This window comes from Aythya marila (assembly GCF_965140915.1).
Source record: "Aythya marila genome assembly, chromosome: 11".
Taxonomy (NCBI): Eukaryota; Metazoa; Chordata; class Aves; order Anseriformes; family Anatidae; genus Aythya; species Aythya marila.
The window spans coordinates 9,998,681-10,019,836 of record NC_139052.1 but is presented as its reverse complement, the minus strand read 5'-3'; the positions used below and the strand labels follow the sequence as shown (position 1 = coordinate 10,019,836).

At 45.2% G+C, this 21,156-nt stretch overlaps 1 protein-coding gene across 6 annotated transcripts in view; it reads left to right on the top strand.

Annotated features, from left to right (window-relative positions):
- The first annotated feature begins 408 nt into the window (after positions 1 to 408).
- Positions 409 to 21,156, top strand: part of NEO1 (neogenin 1) — a 188,483-nt gene continuing 167,735 nt past the window's right edge. For all 6 annotated transcript variants that reach the window (XM_082769412.1, XM_082769410.1, XM_082769409.1 and 3 more), the window contains exon 1: positions 409 to 736. In XM_082769412.1, coding sequence (XP_082625538.1) covers positions 604 to 736 — 133 coding nt within the window. In that variant the 5' untranslated portion in view covers positions 409 to 603. The remainder of the gene's footprint in view (positions 737 to 21,156) is intronic.

Genomic DNA, 21,156 nt, shown 5'->3' with positions numbered 1-21,156 from the left:
TACCCCCGGGAGGGCGAAAACACGCATCGCCCGCCTTCACAAAGTTTAGGAATCCACGTTTATGAATCCTTTGATTCGTTGGGAGACACGCTCGTTCTCAAACACCGAGCCGCGCTCCCTGAGAGAACACAAGGTGCTGGGGGCTGCTGTGAGGAGGGGAAGGCGGCGCCATGGCGGGGTGCCCTCACGGCGCTGAGGGGGCCAACGGTCCTGAGGGGGGGGGGCGGAGGGGAGAGCGCGCGCACACCTGGCGCGCGATGGCGGGAAGGGGCGCGTGCGCCGCCGCCGCCTCCCGGGAGCGCGCGGGCGCATGCGCGCGGGGTGTGTGTGGTGTGCGGAGGGGGGGGCGGGGCCGCGAGGGGCGGGGCGGGGCGGGGCGGGGCGGGCGCCGCTGGGCTCCGTGCGCGGCAGCGGCCGGGAGCGGCCCCGGTCCGGGTTCGGGTCCGGCCCCGCCATGGAGTGAGCGCCGCGCTGCCGCCGCTGCCGCCCGCCTCCCTCAGCCCGGCTCTGCCCGGCTCGGCTCGGCTCGGCCCGGCCCCGCTCGGCGGGAGGTGCGGCCCCGCCGCCTCCTCGGGGCGCCGCGGCCCGGCGGGGAGCGGAGCGATGGCGGCGGGGAGAGCCCGGCGGCCCCTCGGCCCCCTGTGGCTCCTCGGCCCGCTGCGGCTCGGCCTCCTGCTGCTCGGCCAGCCCGGCCCGGCCGCCGCCTCCCGCAGCGGCTCCCCGAGCCCCCGCACAGGTACGGGGAGACACCGGGAGGAGGGAAGGGGGTGGGGGGGGGCGGTCGTCGAGGGGGGGGCGGCTCCTTCCCCGCCTTCCCGGCGCTGCTTCGGTTGCTGAATCCCTCTGGGCTCGGCTCGGTGCCGGTTCTGTTTGATTCCGTGCCCCGCCGCACTTGTCCGAGCGGGACGGGCTGAGGCGAGCGCCGGTAGAGGCCACTGCACGCCTCGGGAAAGCGGCTCCTGGCCGCCTGTCCCTGCTGTCCCTCTGTCCTCCTGTCTGTCCGCCCTCCTGTCCCTCTGTCCGTCCCTCTGTCCGGCCGTGCCCGCAGCCCGGCACCTGCACGGGGAGCCCCCTTCTCCGGGCGCCGCTCGCAGCTTTCCCCATTGTTGCCTTTGCCCATCCGCTAGCGGAGCGGGCGGCTTCGCTGCCTCCCAAAAAATCAAACCAACCACAAAATGAATAAACCCGAGGAAAGGCAGCCCCGTAACAGCGTCCAGATGAAGCGTGGCGTGCGTGCGAGGCTGCCCTGCAGAAAGGCCTCCGCGACAGGGAGAGCTGGGCATGGCACGGGGGCATCCGCGGGCTGCAAAACGAAGCCGTGGAAAAACTTTCCTTTTTCCCCCTCTCTTGTCAGCGATGGAATAGGAGAAAGCTAGAAAAAAATCTTGCATGTTGAACGCTCGGATTTTTTCTTTTTTTAATATTTCCCTGTGGATTGAACTCTGGTGTGTGGAAGGCAAGCCCTGCGTAAGTGGACCCTGGAGCAAACCCAAGTGGTGGTTCAACGAGCGGCTCTCGGCAACTTGGCGCGAGCGCGGCCGCGCCGTGCTGCTGGCGGTGAGCTGGGGCTGTCCTGCTGCACATCACGCCAGGCAGAACCGCGCGTGCTAGTTCTCAGCTCAGGCACTACTGATGTAATCGCCTGTGCTGACTCCTGTTGACAAGGAATGTATTTATTTAACCTCTCACATAGCGCGAGCTTTGCCGATTCCAGCTCTGAAGACTTCTATTCGTTTTCCTTTTGAAAAAGAAAAAAACACCAACAACATTATACCTAGGTTCCAAGATCTCTGTGTAATAGATAAGTTACTGTTTTGATGTGTAAAATCTTACCATGTGACAATTCTGTTTCAGTATTTATTGCTCTGCTGACAGCTCGCTGCAGTTATAGTCATGTCGGGTGCTTTTTGCTACTTATAAAAAAAAAAAAAATCCTTTCTGTTTTGAGAACATCAAACTGATAGGTGACGCTTTATCTGTTGCAGCTAAATAGGTGAGTTAAGTCAGCCAAGGGGGAGTAGCACACAGAAACACAAAATAAAGCATTCATTGAAGCTGACTGTTTCTCAGAGTGGCAATTTGGAAGCATCAGCATGGAAACGCTGGAAGTTCAGCGCACCCCTGCTGCCTCCTCTCTCTCTCTCTCTCTTTTGTGGAATGTGCTTTTCTGCCCCATCAATGTGCTGCCCCGTTCCACCCGCGGTAAGGACCAGGAGGCAGGGTTTGCCTGACCCTGAGCTCTTCAGAGGGAGTCACTGGAGGGGGAGAGCCTTTCTTGGTTCTTTGTCTCGATGAAGATGTGAGATGCTTCGTGCGCAGCGGATGAACTCCAGCCTAATTTGCACTAGCTCCCACCTGATAATTAGTATTTTTTTTCTTAAACGCGGGGTGTTCCCTGTATGCTCCTGTTTGGCAGGTGGGAGAGGCGCATTCGAGTCCCTCCCTGCTGGTGGAAGAGGGAATCGGACACAGATGTTCCACGTCACGCACAAAGCGCTCCCTTTGTGCTGGGGGTGCAGGGGTGACAGCGCTGTCGGGGGGCCTGGCGCGGGGCTCCGGCTCTTGGGCGAGCGCTGAGCGGTTGCGGTGAGGTGTGTGGGGCTGGGGAGGACACGTGGCCTCTCGGGGCAGGTTCAGATGTGGCGCTCATCTCAAAGCTCCAGTGGCTTTTGCTATGTCCCAAAGGAACAGATTCCTCTTTCTGAGCCTTTTGGTGTTGATAAAAATGACACAAAAGCGCAGAAGTTGGAGGTTTGGAAGCCTGCGTTCTTTGTATAGAGCCCCTAATGTTTGAGTGATGTTTGAGCCCATCTGTAAATAGGCAGTTGTTGCTCTCTGAAGAAGGAAAGAGCGTAGCTGAATTATTTAAGGAAAAAACCACCTGTGTAACTACAAGCATTTGTTTGCGCATCTAGGAGCTTGAGTCTGTTTCCCAGTCTATCTGTTTGCTTTGTATATAAGACGAAATGAGTCCTTATTTCAGAATTAGGACAGTTATTCACTTGCAGAGTAAACCCCCCAAAATCCATATTAAGGAACAAGCATCAACTAGCTAAATCCTGCCTCTTGTAACTGAAACTGACTTGAGGTGAATGTGACAACTTTGATCTATACAGGATTACATTATTAAGAATGAAATTGAAGTTGGTGTCGATTTTAATTTTCAATGGAGAAGCTATGGTAAAATATATGCCCTATTAAGATTGCAGATGAGATTATTCTGAAGCAGGAAATTTGTTCCTTCTCTCCCTGATATTGTCGAAATCCTTGGAATCGGTGCGTATTGCGCTGGTAAAGGACAAACTGGCAGTTTAGGAAGTCCATAATGAAATGTGGTTTGGAGTTGGTAAGAATCGAGGATGCACAGGGCTCCCTCAGCTTAACGGGTGCTCAGGCACGTGTTGGTGGCAGGCTCTGAAACGGGCACCGCGGGCACTGCTGCAGGACGTGGGAGCAGCGGAAGGAAAGCTGGAGGAAGCGGGAGCATAGATGTTTGGGGTTCCTGAGAAACAGGAGTCCTAATTCATTCCTGATCTGCGTGTGTTTCTTGATTATCTCTAAATATATCCCGAGCTAAGAATAGAGACAAATATTCAGGTCTCCATTACGCCCCGTCAGCGCAGGTCCCCAGCTGATTTCCCCGCTGGATGTAAACGCGGCGTGTGTCAGCCTTGCTTGTCCTGGCTGCTGGGTGCGATCGAATACGAGCAGTTTGATTGCTCGTAGCTGCCGGGATGTGCACACACCACCACTGCTGATTACATGCAGGTGTGAGCAGGTTGGGGTAAGGGGCTCTGCTGTCTCTAGCTATCGTCCCGCTAACTTCTTACAGGTGAAGTAAGATAATTACACACTGCAGCTTCTCTTCATGTAAATACGTGTTTGTTTCTTCCTGATGATAGTGGCCTTCTCGTTTGTAAGACTTCAGGCCTTCAAGAGGAGATCCTCAGAGAGATGTGAGAACTACGTGGGCATGTTTTTAAATAACTGGCTGCCCTCTGTGAGGTATTCCGGCCTACAGTTCCCACTCACTTTCCCTTCTGTTTGTTTTAATTTGAAGGAGAGGAGGGTGATAAGGAGCGAGCATGGAAATGGAGTGGGAGTTTAAGAAAACTGCACAAAGAGCAAGATGATATGTTTGTTAACCTTTACTTTCAAGCCATAAAAGCATATGACTTGTGCAGCATCAGCCTGAGCGTCATAAAAGGGTGAAAGCAGATTGGTGCACTGTCTCTAGCTTGGCATGGCAGTCATGTTCTGTACAAAACAGATGCCAATGTGTTCGTAGCTCATTTTTATTAGGAAGCAGTAGGACCTGTAAAGTGTCACTTTGTCTAGTCTAGGAGGAGGAATGCCTGGAGTTCTGGTTAATAACTGGTGCCTCTCGTTTCCCATGAGAATCCTGCTTCCACAAGTCAGCGAGTGGAAGAGAGGCCTTGCATGACTTCCATTTCCAGGTGAACCCCGGAGCTGCTGCAGGCTGTCTTGCTGAATCCGGGCTCCGTTCCTGGAATGGGAAACGTCATGCTCCGGGGATATCGATCTTCAGGAAGGGCACGCCAGTTCTTAATAGAGAAAATGTCTCGGTGCTGTGGAAACAACAGTAATATTTTACTGATTGGATGCTATTGATTTAGTTCTCCAGTTAAATTGCTAAGATGAAAGTGGTAATCCTGATTAATTCCATATAAATAAGTGAGCCCAATTTGTACGTGCATCGTTGCAGACTTCCGTAGGAAATTGTTAGATGCTCTTAATTCCAAGTGTTTTTTACTATGTAGTATTCAAGCTAGGGAGCATATCTTAATTTTACAAAATAAACAGACTATCGATTTATGATAAGCTTTTTTTTTTTTTTTTTTTTTTTTAATTAGTAGCTTAAAAAAAAGTCTTTAAAAAAAACACAAACCCCAGAACTCTAAAGCTGCCCCTACCAAAGGGAGAGAAGGAATTAGCAGCCTTGTGCTAACAAATTTCCTGGGAATTTGGACAATTCCCTGGAGTGTGTGACAACCATGAAATGTTTGAGTTTTGTTGAAAGTGGAGAGATTTAATATCTAATTTTAATAAAAATGACTCGGTGCCTCTTTAGCAATCCAAGTAAGAATTAAATACTATAAAGCAAGATGCGTTTTCTGTACACTGTTAATAAGCATCACTCTACTCATTGCTTCTGGACATTTGGGACACTGGAAGTGGTTGGAGCTGAACACGGTTGGTCTGAGTGGGGGTCAGGCTTGGTTCGAGTGTTCCTTGATTTTATTACCGTTAGAGAAAGCTCGTGGTCAGAAAACAGCTCCCTTATTATGAGAACAGCCCACGTTCACTCTCTGGTTTCTCTTGTGAGGCTTGTGTGGAACAGGGGCTTGTGTTTTCTGCTGGTCTCTGATTCTCACGGTCTGTCTTTGAGCTTTCCTGGTTCAGCCTCAGCTTTCTGTTGTGAAGTTAGCAAGACTGAGTGTGGCGTTCTTAGGGAAGAGCGTACTGTTAATTTATGATGTGGCTGTTTTACTCCTCCTGTTCCGTGGGTGTTCTGGTTCTCACAGCTAGTGAGATTTTCTCTTGAGTTGTTAAGTTGATCGAGCGATAGTGCATTGCATGTTGGAGAGAGCTTTTCTTTAAAATGTGCTCTTCTGCATATATTAGCAGTGAATTTTCTTTGCCATGAAGTAGTTTGAGCAGCTGACTCGATACTGGATACCATTGAAGAAATTCACGTGCTCTGCTTGGGCTGAATTTCTTCATTTGCGAATTTTCATCTGTTGATCTTGGTGCACTGGGTAAGTGTTAGCTCATATGAATGACTTCTTTCTAATCAGCGTGAGTTCTGATGAATCAAGCGTAGAAGCTTGATAATTCTAATTAATAAGCATCCTCCAGTCATATAGTTTTGTCCAGAGGTCTTTTAAACATGGAAAAACACCTGTGTGACTAAATTGCCCCCTGCTTCGTCTGTTCACAGAACTTGAAATGCAGCTGCCCTTCCTAGTTCGGTTAGGTGAGATTTCAATTTGCTTGTTACCCCATACAGCAGTGAATCCTGTTGGGTTTTGTTAATGTTTTTCTACTATTACCTTCAAAAACCCAAACCAAAACAATAACATCAACGTAAAGCCCCTGAGCATTAGCTATTTTGTCATTTATCTGCTACAGAAGTTTAGAAAGTGTGCTAATTTGTGAAGATGGCTGAGCCGCTTTCTCCAGGTCCACCAAATGTTTCAGCCCTTCTGATTGTGTGATGTACTTTTATTTTGTGCTGATGGGAGAGCCATGCTAAAGAAATCCCTTGCGTATGCTTTACTGTCACTGAAGACCTGAATTTCGTTTTGTTTAACGTGACTAGGAATTTGTATCTTTCTGTACTTCTACCACCTGCTCCCATAAAACTCCATTTCTCCTGATACTCTTCTTGCCTATAATACTTCATATCCTTCTGTTGGGTTTCACTGGGCTTGGTTTTATACTTGGTGGGTGTCTCTCTATTGGACTTCCCCACCTGTTCCTGTATTTTTCTCTTTTGCTTACAAGTATGGACAACTTCTGAGTTTTGCTTCTAGCTTTCTGTCATTACGTGCGTGGGGGGTTTCAATGTTTTACCTTCATGTTTTTATTTGATGTCTTTCTTACATGTCTTGAAGCTGTCACACTCTGTGACAATTGGTCGAAGGGCATGTCAGTAGCCAGCTCGGTTGTCTTCCATTATTGTTTCAGTTAGATAAATTTATCCTGTTTGATGTGCTTTTAACATTTTTTGACATGTGTCTAATGTTGCTGTTGACCTAGGGATGAATAATGCGATGCTGCTAGCATGGGCATGGTGTGCTGCAGTTGGAGGTTTGTACCCACGTAGGTGTAACTGGTGACTCTTGCCAATTAAAATATTTAACTTAGGCTTACAATTTTGAAGAGATAATCTGCTTTGCTGCAGCTTCACTGCGTTTAATGTTCTGCGTGTAGTTTACAGCCAGGTCATGATGAGTGCTGCTTTTCTGTGAAATTTGGCTTTCCTCAGTGTTTTCTTCACTAAGAGATCCTGAGCCAGAGCTTGTGTCCATCTTTATTTGCATCTGTAAATATGTGCTGTGTTATGTCTGTGATACAGCACTTCACAGTACGCTGGCTTGGGTGTAGGAACTGCATCTCATCGTTTCGACCACGCTGATTTCTTTGCCCTTCCTTGTGACAGAGGCACCTTCGTGTTACTGACACTGCTGCCAGCTGCTCCTGGCTTCAGGCTTGGGGCATCTTCCAGCCCCTTCTCAGCTCACAGCTTTTTGTTTAATGGCCCAGCAGCTTGATCTCACTTGGGTTAAGGTGCAGTCAGGTCCTGCTGTGCAAGCTTCATCTTTCTCAGTTTTCTTCTGTAGTTAATGAACCTGAACATCTCCTCTTAACGCTGCTCTGGGGCTCAGGCATTGAAACCTTATAACATAACTGTAGGGAGAGGGAGAGCCACAAATAGAGGCGTTTGGATATGCTTTCTAAAAGTAGAACAGGCTGCCAAAAGTCATTTAAGTCATTAGACCTGTCATGACTTCTAAAACGTCTTGTGTGTGTTGAGAGGCGGAGTGTAAGTTGCTTTCTCTCTGCTAAGGGGTTACAGTCAGACTGGTTTAAAAAAAAGAGTAATTGTTTGAAACCAATGGTTGTTGCAGATTGTACACAGCAGACACGAAAGCACGGGTATTAATGAGAAAATGAAATATTTCCAACAGCAATTTATAAAGCCAAATGTTCCTGTTTGAAAACAGGCAGGGAAGGCAGTGTGAGGGAACTGGAAATGGAGTAGAACTGCATCCAGAAACGGTCCGTGTGATGCGGTCGGACACCCCAGCAGCTGGTGGTAGGCTCCTGTGCCGCTGGAGGTGGCATTTCCAGGTTGGGCTTTTGGTGCTCACCTTGCAGAAAAAGCAGTATTTTGTTACCCATTTGTCTTTTTTTTTTTTTTTTTTTTTTTTAATTAGAAATCTGGGCGAAAGCGAAGCGCAGCAGATAGGAAGTTGCTGCCAAGCGTTAATCCTATTTTCATGTGTTTAGTTTCAGCGTTTCTCGCACACCCTGCCCTTCCATTTGCTTCCACAAGTGTTTGTGGAGGCTGTAGCAAACTGGATGGGTTCCCAGATCTGCCGTGCCATGTGGCTGCGTGACAGCCTGCCGTCGGAGAGGGTGACAGGAGCACGTGGGAGCCGCGCTGCGGGGAGGTGCCGCCGCCGCTGTGGTTGGTGTTTCAACACGAAAAGCGCTGTGAACAAAATACAGCACCTCTTCTGTCACCGTGCCGCTCCTTAACGTTCTGACGTATCGTATCGCATCAATTCCAGATCTGTAGGCTAAAGTTTTGTCAGAAAATGTATGTTATTTTAAATTGGATTTTCCAGTAAAATGTTTCTTAAATGTTAAAGGCTTTAAATTAGAACGAATTGTCAATTTGGCTCTAGTGTCCTCCCGCCCCCATGGAAATCTCATCTGTTTGGTCCTGAAGTGGGAACTAAGCTCTAAGTCTCATCTTAAAATATGTTGTCTTGAGGGGAGAAAAAAAAATAAACTACTGGAGGGGGCTTCCATTTTGAGCAGCGGGTGGCGGCCTGGGAGCTCTCTGGATGCACCAGCCATGGGCTTAAAGTCCAGAGGAAACTGATGGTGATTGCCTTGTGTAGCATTTCAGTGCAGGTGTTGCTTTCAATCCATCATGTGCAGATGGCTGTGTTGTGGTTATGTGGGACCAGGACTTTTAAATCATCTCTGATTAAGCCCTTGAAGAAGAACACCAAAACTAAGTCTGGTCGGGCTTGTAAGAAGAGCTTACACAGGAGGTGATGTGACAGAAGCAGCCTTGGCAGCCACAGCAACTCCTGATGCGTGGAGACTTTCAGCTAATTTAATGGCTAATGATGACATCGCTCCGTGGTTCTCAGGAAAAATTCATGCTGAAATCAAGTGTCAGGAACTTGTGAGTGCTGGGAGACTGGTGTGGAGGTGAGGTGAGGTGTATGCTGGGGGCAGGCATGGGCTGGGATGGAGAGCTGCTCTTCCTCCACAGTGCCCTGCCTGGGCATACTGTTGGTGCCCTTCCCTGTGTGGTTTAGGGGAGATTTTTCTTTGATCCAGTTACGTATGTGGTGATAAGGGCTGTGCTGTGTGTGTACATACTGCCTTTGCAATGATTTAATCCGTTTTGCTTGTGGAGTTTGATATTATCGCAGAGATGGAAATCATTTTTATGCTGCTACCCCTGTCTCTACTACACATGGTAGTTTTGCAGTGCATCTTGACCTGTTTAGACGCTGGTAACGGGATGATTTTGGAAGCTAGATCCAAAATTAGAGGAGCATATTCCAATTTTGCTCATTTGCAAGGACAAGTTTAAATAATAATAAAAAAAAAGAGACACTTTTAATTAGCATTAAGAGCTATTAGAGTGTGTACTGCAAACTTGGGGTGTGACAGCCCTACTTCGTAATTTTCCCAGGTTGCTTCCTTTTCTAGAATTTGAAATGGCTTGTCTTCTGTTTGAAGTGTAAAATAGCTTATTTATCCTAATCTTCCCATGCCGTTGTTTATACCTAGTGCAGGTCTTTGGAGCCTTAATTTTAGGTTCTGTAGCTCTTCTCTTCTTGTTAAGGATTCTTTTTCCTTATTGTCCCCATACTTGAAGTTGTGCTATTTTTTGTTGTTGTTGTTGTGTCTTGAGAAATGTCTAAATGCTTAAAAAAAGAGGTCAAACAACTCAGATACCTGCGGTGGTTTGGTAACCACTTCAGCAGTGTGATTTTCCATGCAACTTTTTTGTGATGCAGATGAAATACATGGTACGCAAAGCATAGCTACAGGAGATGTATGACCACATTGGGACTACTATTTTTTTTTTTCCCCTAGTTGTGCAGTTGAGTGTAAATGAGTGTTCTGCATTGCAGAATCTGTTGTCTTTGAGAACAAGCAAGTGCTCTTCCGTGGAGCTGATGCAAATGCTGTGGCTCTAGTCTGGCAATAGCTAAAAATCAGGTGGCAGAATCTGGAAGATAACCTCTATTCGTATGCTGTGGTGTTTTCATAGTTGAAATTCGAGGCTTTTGGAGGGGGACAGTCGATATCTGACTGTGGGAAGAAGAGTCATCAGGTGCATGCAGAGCAGGATCTGATGTATGCTGACTTTGTGGCTCGACGTGAAGTATCTTGTGCTCATGGTAACGGCATTATCAGCTGAAAATGTGCAGTGCTATTTTTTGAAGTAGTGTTTTCCAGTTCTCTTTATTTACTGTTGTTGCCGAGCTTTTCTTTTTACTCGGGAAATCAATAATCTAAAGGAGGAAATAAAGCTTTTCCAGTAGCTGAAAATACCTGTCTGAGCTAGATCTGATCTGTCTCCATTTTGATCTGTCCTACTTCTTGCTCTCTGGAGCTACTGGTCGTGACTCCAGAGCACAGCGAGCCTGGGCTTTGTACTTTTATCTTCGTTTGCATTCAGTTTGTCAAGTAGAGGCTTTTTTGCTTTAGCATTTTCAGGCATGTCCTTTGATATTTTATTAAAATAAAAAAGGATCTGCATGAAATGGACTTCTGACTTATTTTTATCATGTGTGTTGATATTTTTTTCCCAATTTTGCATATACGCTGGTCATCCCTGTCTCTGCAGGAGGCTTTGGAGGGTTATCACCTGATAGCTTCTGTTATAATTGCATGTGAATAGATAGAGCGTATTGATTGCTTAAATCTAGTGCAGCTCCTGTGCTGTGAGTTATTTGTCCCTGAACTTGCACGCTGATGGCTGTTGGAAGTGCACGGAGTGAGGAGAGGCTGTGATGGGTTGATGGTGTACTTCTCCTACAAAATAGAAATAATTATATCTTGTCCATTCTGCCTCACGGCTGCTGGTGGGCTCAAGTGCCTCATTCTCTTGTTGCCCAACACAAAGCCAGGTTTGCCAGCCCGGCTCAGTTGTGATTCCTGTGGCGTACAAAGCAACTGGGTTGAACTGCTGAACTGAACCTCAAATCACAGTGCCTTCAGTGACCTGCCTTTGTCACCAGCATCTGATTTCTTGGAACTTGGGCAGTCTTACTGCATTTAAAAAAATGGAAGTGAGTTGTAGGTTGAGTTGAAGACTTTTATCATTAACCCCAAGGTTGAGCATTTACATATCTTTAAAAAAAAAAAAAAAAAAAAAGTGTGACTTTTGCCATGCAGTGAAATCAACAAACGGTTTTAAGATGCAGGAACGCCTTCAAGTTGCTCAGACAGATTTAGCTTTGTCCAGTGGTCTCAGAAAAAGGTAGAGTTTGGTTTCAGCTTTAGTGACTGCGTGCAGGTGTTGTCACTTCTGTCTCGTAGTCATATGGTTATTGACGGGGGTTGCCAGCCAGCACACATCTTTGGAAAGCTGGAGGCTGCGTCTTGCAGATCTGCTGTAACATCCTTAGCTGTGGCTTCAGAGATGTTATTTTGCCTTTCTCGGCTGCCAAAGGTGCTGCGTGGGTGGGGGATTGTTACCTACACTTAATGCTGTGCTGGCGGTTTGGTTTTTTAAATTCTGGAAGCTTTTACAGCCTTTTGGGTAACACTTGGGAGCTGTAGCAAAGAGGACACCTTTTGCTTCATTGTTTGGAAAATTTCTCTTCAGGCAACTTTCCAAGTGTTTGATAGAACGGCTTTAGATGTTGACCAAGTGATACGTGGGTGTCTTTGTAGTAGTAGATGTACGTTTGATTAGTTCTGCCACCTTTTATGATAATAACTGTTGAGATTTATGCAGTCCCTTATGGCAGTTTGAAACAGAAGCATCCATTCTTGTTCCTTAATTGCTTGTGCACTTTTCGGAGGCTGTAATGCAGACTTCAGCGGTGTCACTGGAGAAGTAGTTTTCTGAGGCACCATTTTGTGAACCATCTAGGTTGGAAGAGACCTCCAAGATCAGCTAGTCCAACCTCTGAGCTAACACTAACCAGTCCTACACTAAACTGTATCACTAAGCTAAATGTTTTTAAAACATACAAATGTAACAGACACACTTGTTTTCAACCCTTCAGTTTGCACATAAGGGGAAAATGGCTTGAAGAAGGTAGCAGGTTCCTTACTCCTTGCTATAAATGAGGCCAAAATGCAAGTGTGAGCAAGACCCCTTGAATAGACCATTGCCCAAAAATCAGCTGTACAAAATTCAGAGCAATTTTTTGCATTGTAACTGATCTGCATTACAGTATACCAAAGAGCATAGATATGACAAAACCAAATCGAGGCGCTCTTAATACTTGGAAGAAAGCAAGGTGTCACCGAGAAGCACTAAGGGTTTGTGAGCGTGGTCTCTGAGTGCTCCTTTCCTTTGCAGCCTTTTGGTGCAGGGGAAGAGCAGTGAGACAACTGTGCTTTTACAAGTCAGCCTACCAGAAGGTTACGTTTCAATTCCCTGATTTTTTTTTTCTTGAGCAACTTTGCTTGTACAAACCGTTTGGCTCACCAGAAAGCAGCACTCAAATTCAGTAACTTACGTAAGTGATGCACAACGCCTTGGTGGTATCGTGCAAGACTACGCTTCCACGCCAGAGTTTTTGCTTCAATAAACTCCTCGGGGGGGAGGTGGCTGTTGGTTTTTTGGACTAGCTCCTCCCATCCCCTCCCTTTGTGTAAACTCTGCAGTGCCTTTCAAAGCGTTTGCCTCTGGAGTTAGTGCTGTGCTGCGTTTCACAACGTTGTGATAAAAGCAGCAGCATAGCTCTGGGATAAGTGCTTCATCGCTGTGCCTTTGCCATCCTTATGTCTGATTTTGTATCTTTATAAAACTAGAGCTGGTCCTGATTTAATTCCTCTCCTTTACATATGTTTTTGTGCTTGTACACTTTATTTTACAGAAAACGATCAATAAAATCGTTTATAGTGAAAATCTGTTTAAAAGTGTGACATCTGGCAATGTTATTTGCTTTACTGCAATTGACTCCAAGAAAATCTGGTGATCAGAATTGTCACAGAAAGTCTGAGCAGTTCTGGTTAATGGGACGGCCATTTAAAATAAACTCGTAAGGTTTCAAGAAACTCTTCTGATAACCTGGAAATAGTTCTGAGTGCGTTGGTTTAAATATAGTGGAAGATGCTTCTGAAGTTGTACAAGATGGCTTTAGTGTATGAAAATAAGGTTTTTATGTTACAGTCCTGGAATACAGACAAGGCTAAATAAAAAGTAGGAAATGGTATATTAATACCATATTTAAAATCCCTGCTAGAATTTCCATCAAAAGGTCTCTGTGTAAATGTCATGATGGACTTGTCAACCCCAAGAAGACACCAGGCTCCCTTCAGCATCCCCTGACTCTGCCCTGCAGCATTTGTGGGAAGTTGGTGAGATGGGTAACGTCTGCACAAATCTGGGTAAGGGAGGAATACACACAAAATACAAGAAAAACAGACAGGATCGGATGCAATCTGGATGTGGAGCATAAGGGGAAGCAGGGAGGAGGTGAGCTCAGCTATAAAGTGCCACAGCTGCTTGTTAGGCAACAGCGCCGGCATGCATAATGTATCGGATGCTGGTGGGGAAGGAGTCTGACGGATCGCCCAGTGTCCTCTTCCTCCTGTGCAAATCTACCTTGGGGTGCAATGAGCAACGTGCCACGCTGAGCTTCGGTCTGATGTGCATGAGCAACGCATTTGTGCTCAAGTCCCTTGCACCATAACTTCTTCAGTCATCCACCTTCTTAAAAACTGGAAATTTGTGCATCTCTAGTGCTGATGTAATGCATAGATGTGCACGTGCATTGTAGAAGTAGCATTTAACTTGCTAAAGCTACAGAAACTCCGTTTAGTTTCTCAGGGAGACAGTTCCTTTTACATTGTGACTTGCTATAAAGCTGTGAGGCTATGTAAGGATGTGGAGCAGAGCTATGAGTTAAGTGAGGCTCCTGAGAATAGGGGTAGAGGGGGAAGAGTATGCTGCTCCCCACCCCAAAATTGGAACAGAGCACTTTCACTGTTTCTAACTGTTTTCAAGTCATTAGCTCTTGAAGTAAACATTGAAAGGATTTTTCTCATCTGGAAAGGGGAGGATAGTTGTGAGGATCTCAGTAGCTCAGTGTGGTTGGGAAGGTGGGCTGGAATGGTTTTATTCAGATGCATTTACTTGGCTGAGGAGGCTACTGTGAAAAGCAAACCCGAATGCCGCAGTGAGGTCCTGCTTCTGCAGGATTGTTTTCTTTCAATTTGTGTGGTGCTCGGAGCCTTTCTCAAGTGCTCCTCTTGTTCCTCAGTGCAGGAAAAATATTTTTTCTTTCTTAATGCTTTTCTTAAACGTTTTAACCCTTGACCACTCTGGTATGAGGTTGAATAGAAGAATAGAGTTGCTGGCTGTGCCTGCACTGAGATTTAAAAGGTAAGAGAAATCTTGCTTCTTTTTTAGCTTGTTCTTTTTTTCTAGCACGTATTAGTGCAAGAGCAGAAGCCTGCCATGCCTAATGAACACTTACAAACTTTGGCTGCATCTTGCAGGAATGTGAGGCCGTTTAATGATGCAGGAATATCACTGAATTCAAGGCCTTCAGTTGTTTGAAGCTCAAAAAAATGCCATTACTGCTTGTAATTTAGAGTGATTACCAGCATTGTGAACCCCAGAAGACGTCCGTGTTCTTTCCTAGGCTTTGGATGTTAAGCGAGCTAGTCTTTCTTTCAGAGGCTTGCTCTAATCCTGTTGCTGATATTTTCATTGCTTGACAGAGCAGAGGAATGTCTGAGGCCGTAGCGGGGGGCTGGAGAAAGCTGTGAGCCATCGCGCAGCCAGGACGGAGCTGGGCTCGGGGAGAGGCTGCAGCGCTCCCTGCATTCGAAAAGAAGCGGTTAGAGCTGAGCAGATTGTTCCTCCTAGGATAAGAAGTAATTTACACACAATGCAAAACACTTGGCTTGTGGTGTTAGGAGAGGCAAAGGCTGAATTTGTGCAGTTTTGTTTGCCCGAGAAATTTCCTTTCCTGGAACACCGAGGACCAGGATTACAACTAATTGCGTTATACCTGCAGTGACTCTTGCTGTGCCATGCTGCTCTGATAGCAGCTTTGGCTAACAGTTGCATCAAAATGATGTAAATTCGTAGTGGTGACAAATCCTAGAAAGCCTAAGAACTTAAGCTGTTATTTCTATTGTGGGTATCAAAGGCAAAGCTTTCCAGAATCTGTTGTGGCAGTCTGTGTAGGTGCTTCATTGATCTTTAATTCACATTTGCACTGGAAATGTGTTCACGGTGAAGAGCTACGTTGTGGATTTATACAGAGATAGAAATAAATCCTGATTTGTATTTCTTGGCAAGAAAAATACCTATGCTATGAAAATGAAGTGAGTTTCATTACCCAAAGACAAATGCAGAACAGTCTCCAAAAAGTAAATGCGTTCAAATGATATTTCCGTCAACACAATTGATTTCACACATGACTTAAACATTAAAATTTACTTCTCTGATGTCTGGGGTTAAACAGCTAAAATATTCTGCTGGAACACTTGAAAAATACTGGGGTGTGGAGAAACAATATGGAGATGCAGCTCTGTGCTCTTGTTCAGTCAGTGGTGTAGCCCTTTGTGCTCTTTGCTTGAGCAGCGCTATGAATCTCGCCATTAGATGTTAATGATGCCAATATTAAATCAATGTCTTCTGTGAAAACTGAGTAGCTAATCAATATACAGATTTTTTTTTTTTGAGTCACAAATTGATTTTAATACTACTACTTATCTATATTTAGCTTTCCTGGGTTCTTGGGATGTTATTTTAGTGAACAGGTAGAGAAATCTCTGTGGTGTGGGTATCAGTTCTGTGACATAGGGTTCTGACCAAGGGAGCGAACTTATTAAACGCGTGCAGTTATTGCAGGGATTTTCCATGTAGGCTAAACAATTCAGGTTTTAATACATTAAAACCGATCGGCTCGTGAGAAGGCGGCACAGCTAGCTGCCTTGCGTCTGGGAGGCTCCAAAGAAAGCAATGCAATTACGCTCACTTCACTGGCTCAGAAGAATGCAACCTGTGAATTTGACTCGACAGCTCTTATCAGACACGTCATGAAAACATAAGTACTTGTTTTGGTGGATTTGCTTGATGTGTAGGACCCATCCAAACCTGTATGTTGCATGCAAACTTTAGGATACACTTTTAATTTGCATCTGGCAGAGATAAGGGGTGGTGTGAAGGCAGACTTGGGCTGCTACATTCACACACAAAGCACGATCCTTAGCACTGAGGGGATGCCCCCAATCTGCAAGGCGTTTCTCCAAATGGAGCCGAGGTGTACTGGAACAACATGGGTGTTAGGGCCAGGGGAAGACAGGACTGTGACTGGTGGCAGAGTCGTGTTGAGATGCTGTGCACAGACAGAGTCAGTTTTGCTCTGCTTCTGCCCTGAGGTGAGCAGACGTGAGGCTGCTCCAAGTGGGGAACCTTGCTGGAGAGTTAGTGGCTCTGATGGCCAAAGCTAAAGAGCATCAGGGCACAACTTAAATTGATGAAAACTTGATTGCTGTACTGAAGAACCCAAAACAGGGTGGGTATAAAGGCACTCACCTGCCTCTTTAGTTGTGTCACTTTATACACCTGTGAACCATCAGCATGTTGTGTGCTGGTAATAGCAACAGCATTTCACTGCTGGGGACACAGCTCTCTGAAAGGCAGGCTTTTTTTTAGGTATGACTTAGGTCTCTGAATTTGGTGGCAAGGCGTAGCTGTCGGGTGCTGGGTGTGAGTGCCTGGCACTGCTCACCTCTGGAGGCAGAGGATGCCCTTGGTCTTGGTACTGCATCAGGGAACCTCACCTCGCTAATAATGACCACCTGATGATGTTAAAGTATGGCTTAGCCTCATCCCCAGCTCTTAATTGCCTTAGTCATATGCACATCTTGCTTTCTTTAGCAGTTTTTGCTAGCTTTTACAGCGTATTTTTCTTGTAGATCTCTGCATCTTTTGGCTGCTGCGTGGTCACCACCTTTGAGGCACGCACCAGCGTGCAGTGGGGTACGGCTGCACCAGGCACCCGTCCCAGGGAGCTGCCAGTGGCATGGGGTGCTCTACATGCTCCCTGCTTGCTTTGAAGGAAGCTAGAGATTTAAAATGAAACTTATAAGTTGATTCACCACTGTTTTCATATGGAAATAAATCGGCTCGACTTGTTACTCTGCTGGGTGGATTTTATTGTAGTGTGTCGTTTCATTGTTGTTTTGCGCAGATTACACCATTCTTATGCATATACTCCAATGGTCACATAATAGTTTATTCATATGACTAAAACAGGCATTAATTTGGGGAAGAAATGTAGAGCCACGAGCACTTATTGCTTTCCTCAGTCATTGTGAAGGGCTTGGGATCACTGTGAACTCTTGTACTGTCTTCTCTTGTTCCTCAGAATATTATCTTTATGGCTTGAGCGATGCATGCAACTTGTATGTGCAGAATCCCCGATATTTCAGCCTTTCAAGCTCCACTTTTACTTTATAAGGAAATCAAAATACCAAATTCCCAAACCTGAATATTCTCACGTGACCGCAGGGTGTAAGGTGACCTCTTTGGCTCCAATCCCAGCCCAGGAATGTATCGTTTCTTTGAGTTAGACTTTGAAACAGGTATTACTTTACAATTTAATTGGCTGCATACATCTCGAAAAGGATATAAACCAGTGGGTTTTTCCACTATGGAGACAGAAAGGCTTGTTTCACAGAAGAGAAGGCATAAACAGGCTGGTACAAGGAACCCTGTGTGAACTGAGCTATACTGTATACCTCAGGGGAAAAAAAAAGTAATTTTTTTTTGCTTTGTAGGTTTTGGCAGCGTCAAACAAAACAGCCAATGTTCTCCTAGGAAAGCGAAGGAATTCTGCTCTATCTTGAAAACACATTTGAAGACCCCCCTGCCTTTGTGCAGGGCTGTGAATGTTGCCTGGTGTTGCTTTGGCCGCAGGTCCCCCTGTGGATGCTCGCCCAAACGTCGCGCTGCTCGGGTGCAGCCTCGCTGCTGGGGCATTGGCCACCAGCTGCTTTCGAACCAAAGGCCGCTGACAATTAGAGGAAAGCAACTCCAAATGTTTTGAGCATAAACCCTTTGTTTTGGAGCTCTTTTCTCTCTTCTCTTGTTTTTAGTAACTGCAAGTGATCTAATTAGTGTCCGTAGCTGGATCCAAAACCCTTCGCTGACCTATATTCAGATGCCTTTCATCTGCTCCTGCGTGGTTAAGACCTTCATGGTATTATTTAGCAGTAAGGAACCAGACAGTACAAGGAGGGTGGATAAACCTCTTAGCTCCTTGCATTTTGTTTTGCTAGTTGTTTTTTTCATTCCTTATTGTAGGATTTGTGGCTTATCTTCAATTTTAATATTGCTTCACTGTTTTTGTCCTTTCTTCTTTGTAATCTGTGGCTTTTAATGTCTAAAATGTCCTAAATATTTGATCAAAATAAGGCCTAATTCCCATTCTGAAGAGAATAAATCACTTTAAAAGTGACAGAAAGAGAAACCATATGCAGGCGAAATGTAGTTTGAGGGAAAGATGCAGCATACAAGCATACACAATCAATTACTGAAACGTGGCACTAATGTTCCCTCTGCTCCCTCCTTAGCCACTTTCAGGCTTCTTCTGCAACTTCGGTAGTTTCCATTAATCTCTTTAACGTTAAGAGCTTTGGGCAAAGAACTTGTGTGTGCGTGCGGTCTCTTGATATCTCACTTTTGTCCTGGTGTCTCCAATTTTGTGCTCAAGTAGACCCGGAGTATTCTGTGAGCCAGCTGGACAAATTTCTTAATTATTTTGACTAGAGAACAACAATTCAAATTAGTGTCTCTTTGCTGTTTCATGACTGCAAGTAGGGTATAATAGTAACATGTATACTTCCTAACACTGTTCTAGCAGTGTATTTCTGCTGTCCAAGCTTACAGTAAATTGTCTTTCATGAAAAGCTAAGGGTGAAACTTAGGCATGAGGATAATCTTGTCCTGAGAACTGGTGAGCATTGTTCAGGGGCTTTGGAGATGTCGAGTGCTGCAGAAGTGATGAGCAGCCTTCATCCTGTGGCAGCGATAATCACACTGATGAAGGCTTGAAGGAGGTGACTGATATGGGCACCATCTACGGCAAAATAGTCTAAATTCATAGTTATTCGCAGAAATACTTGTAGTCATGAAGGTTTTTGCTTGTGAAGTTGGTTATTAATAACAAATTTGAAGGGGAGGGGGGGAAATTAGGAATCATCCCTGCTTTCTTTCCCTCTTTTCTAAATTTGAGGCAATTCCTGACTCATTAACTCCTGTTAATTTTGTTTGATTTCTCTGAATATTTTCTGGCAGAAGGGTTTAAAAAAAAAAAAAAAAAAAGTATTCTGACAGTAGGTATCTCTTAAAGCTGTTTTTCTTAAGGAAAAAAAAGTTAAGTATTGAAAGTCTTGCCTATGTTAAAAACAAGTTTTCTATTAATGCATAACTAAACGTCCTGGGAGTGCGAGCCTCATATTTAATAGGAACTCCTGTGAGCAGGAGGCGATGTCACTAGATAAGTCCCAGAGGTGGAGTTGAAGCGATCAGCTGGATTCTGACAGGTAATCAGGCTTTATGGAAGTGCAAGAAACAGTCATTTCAAGGAAAATGCAGGAGATACTTCACACAGCCTTAAAATATTAATAAGGAACAGAAAAATCAGGACAACAGTGTCTTCTGTTCCAGTCTGTAAATTAAAAAGTGCATGCATGAAGCAGAGATCATAGGACCTTGTGATCAAAGCTTTTTTGTTGTATAGAGTGTTTTGTTCAACAGAGAGATCTTAAAAGTGCAGAATACAGTAAACTTGTAAGTCAACAGTATTTAATGTCTCTTTTTCAAAAAAGACAAACAACTTTTTCCATGTTTATTTACAGCATTGAAGTTAATTCTCTAGAAGAGCAGCTTGACATGGAACTTCAGTAATTTTATGCAATAGTATCAATTACTTCTATGTTACTAAATTAAAAAAATAAAGGCAAGTGGGTTTTAAGCAGTATGATTACCTAATGATACATGTAAACTATCTTTCTCAGTCCAGCAATTAAGGTTTGGTGTTATGATTTCAGGATCATCTTGAAAACAACCGGCCCTGCTTTGGGGGAAGATGGCTTCTAAGAATAAAATCAGTGGTTTTGGAACAGAAAGGGAACACAAGTAAACTATTTCCTTGTTCTTTGGAACTAACAGTTGGTACTTCTTTCTTTTTCATTTCATCTAAGCACTGCAAGGGTACCACCTGACAAGATTCTGAGTTAAAAGTTCCGGCAACCTAATTTTTTTTAATATGAAGTACAGCACTGAAAGTACAAAAATAGATGGAAAATGAGGTTGAATGATTTTTAGTAAGTAGCTAGTAGTGTTTTGTATAAGATCAACTGCAGATAAAAACTTAATGATGGAAAAAGTGGAAGAAGGGTGATCAAAAAAGACTTGTTGCGTGTGCAGACATATTTTACTGTTTTGGAAGGAATTAATACCTTAAACCTGGGAAAAACGGAGTTTGGGAGCAAGAAGCAGCATCAGGTTAAACGTAACTTGAAAAAATCCTTTTCTTCCCTTCCTGTGTTGGCGATATACTGTGTACTGCTATTCTTTCAGACTTGTCTCTCCCCTGGAGACCACGCTGCCTGGAGATGGAATAAGAGGAATCGGGAGGCACTGGGCATCGCCCCGTCGGGTCATTCTTCTTCCGTAGTGGTGCTGATGCGGCCAAAAGAAAAACCTGTTGTTAGTGAGCCAGAGCCAGGTCCGTGTCTGCGCGTTAGGAATGCGCTTTTGATATTCTTGGACAGCTTACCTCTCCCCAAGAATTGTTGGTGTTGGAGCTGCGAAGACTGAGCAAACTTCCTGAGAGGAAGCAATTGTAAAATATCCAGGAAGTTATTAGGAAACGCGGCCTTCTGCTCCTGTCCGCGAGCTGTGCGAAGTGCTCGGGCTTTTTCCGTAGCACAGCCTGAAGAATGGGTTTGTTTTTTAATAACAGGAAGCCTACTTTAGGGGTTGGATGTAAGAAATGCAGTATCGAGGGCTGTTAGAGCTTGGGCTTTTAAGCACTGTGAGGAGCAAGGCCCGGCGGCTCTTGGCAGCGCGCTGCTCTCTGCTGCTGGCAGAAATGGATCTGATTTTCATTATTTCTCTTGTTGCTCCCATTTTAGATTTGCATACCAGCTTGTCAGCTT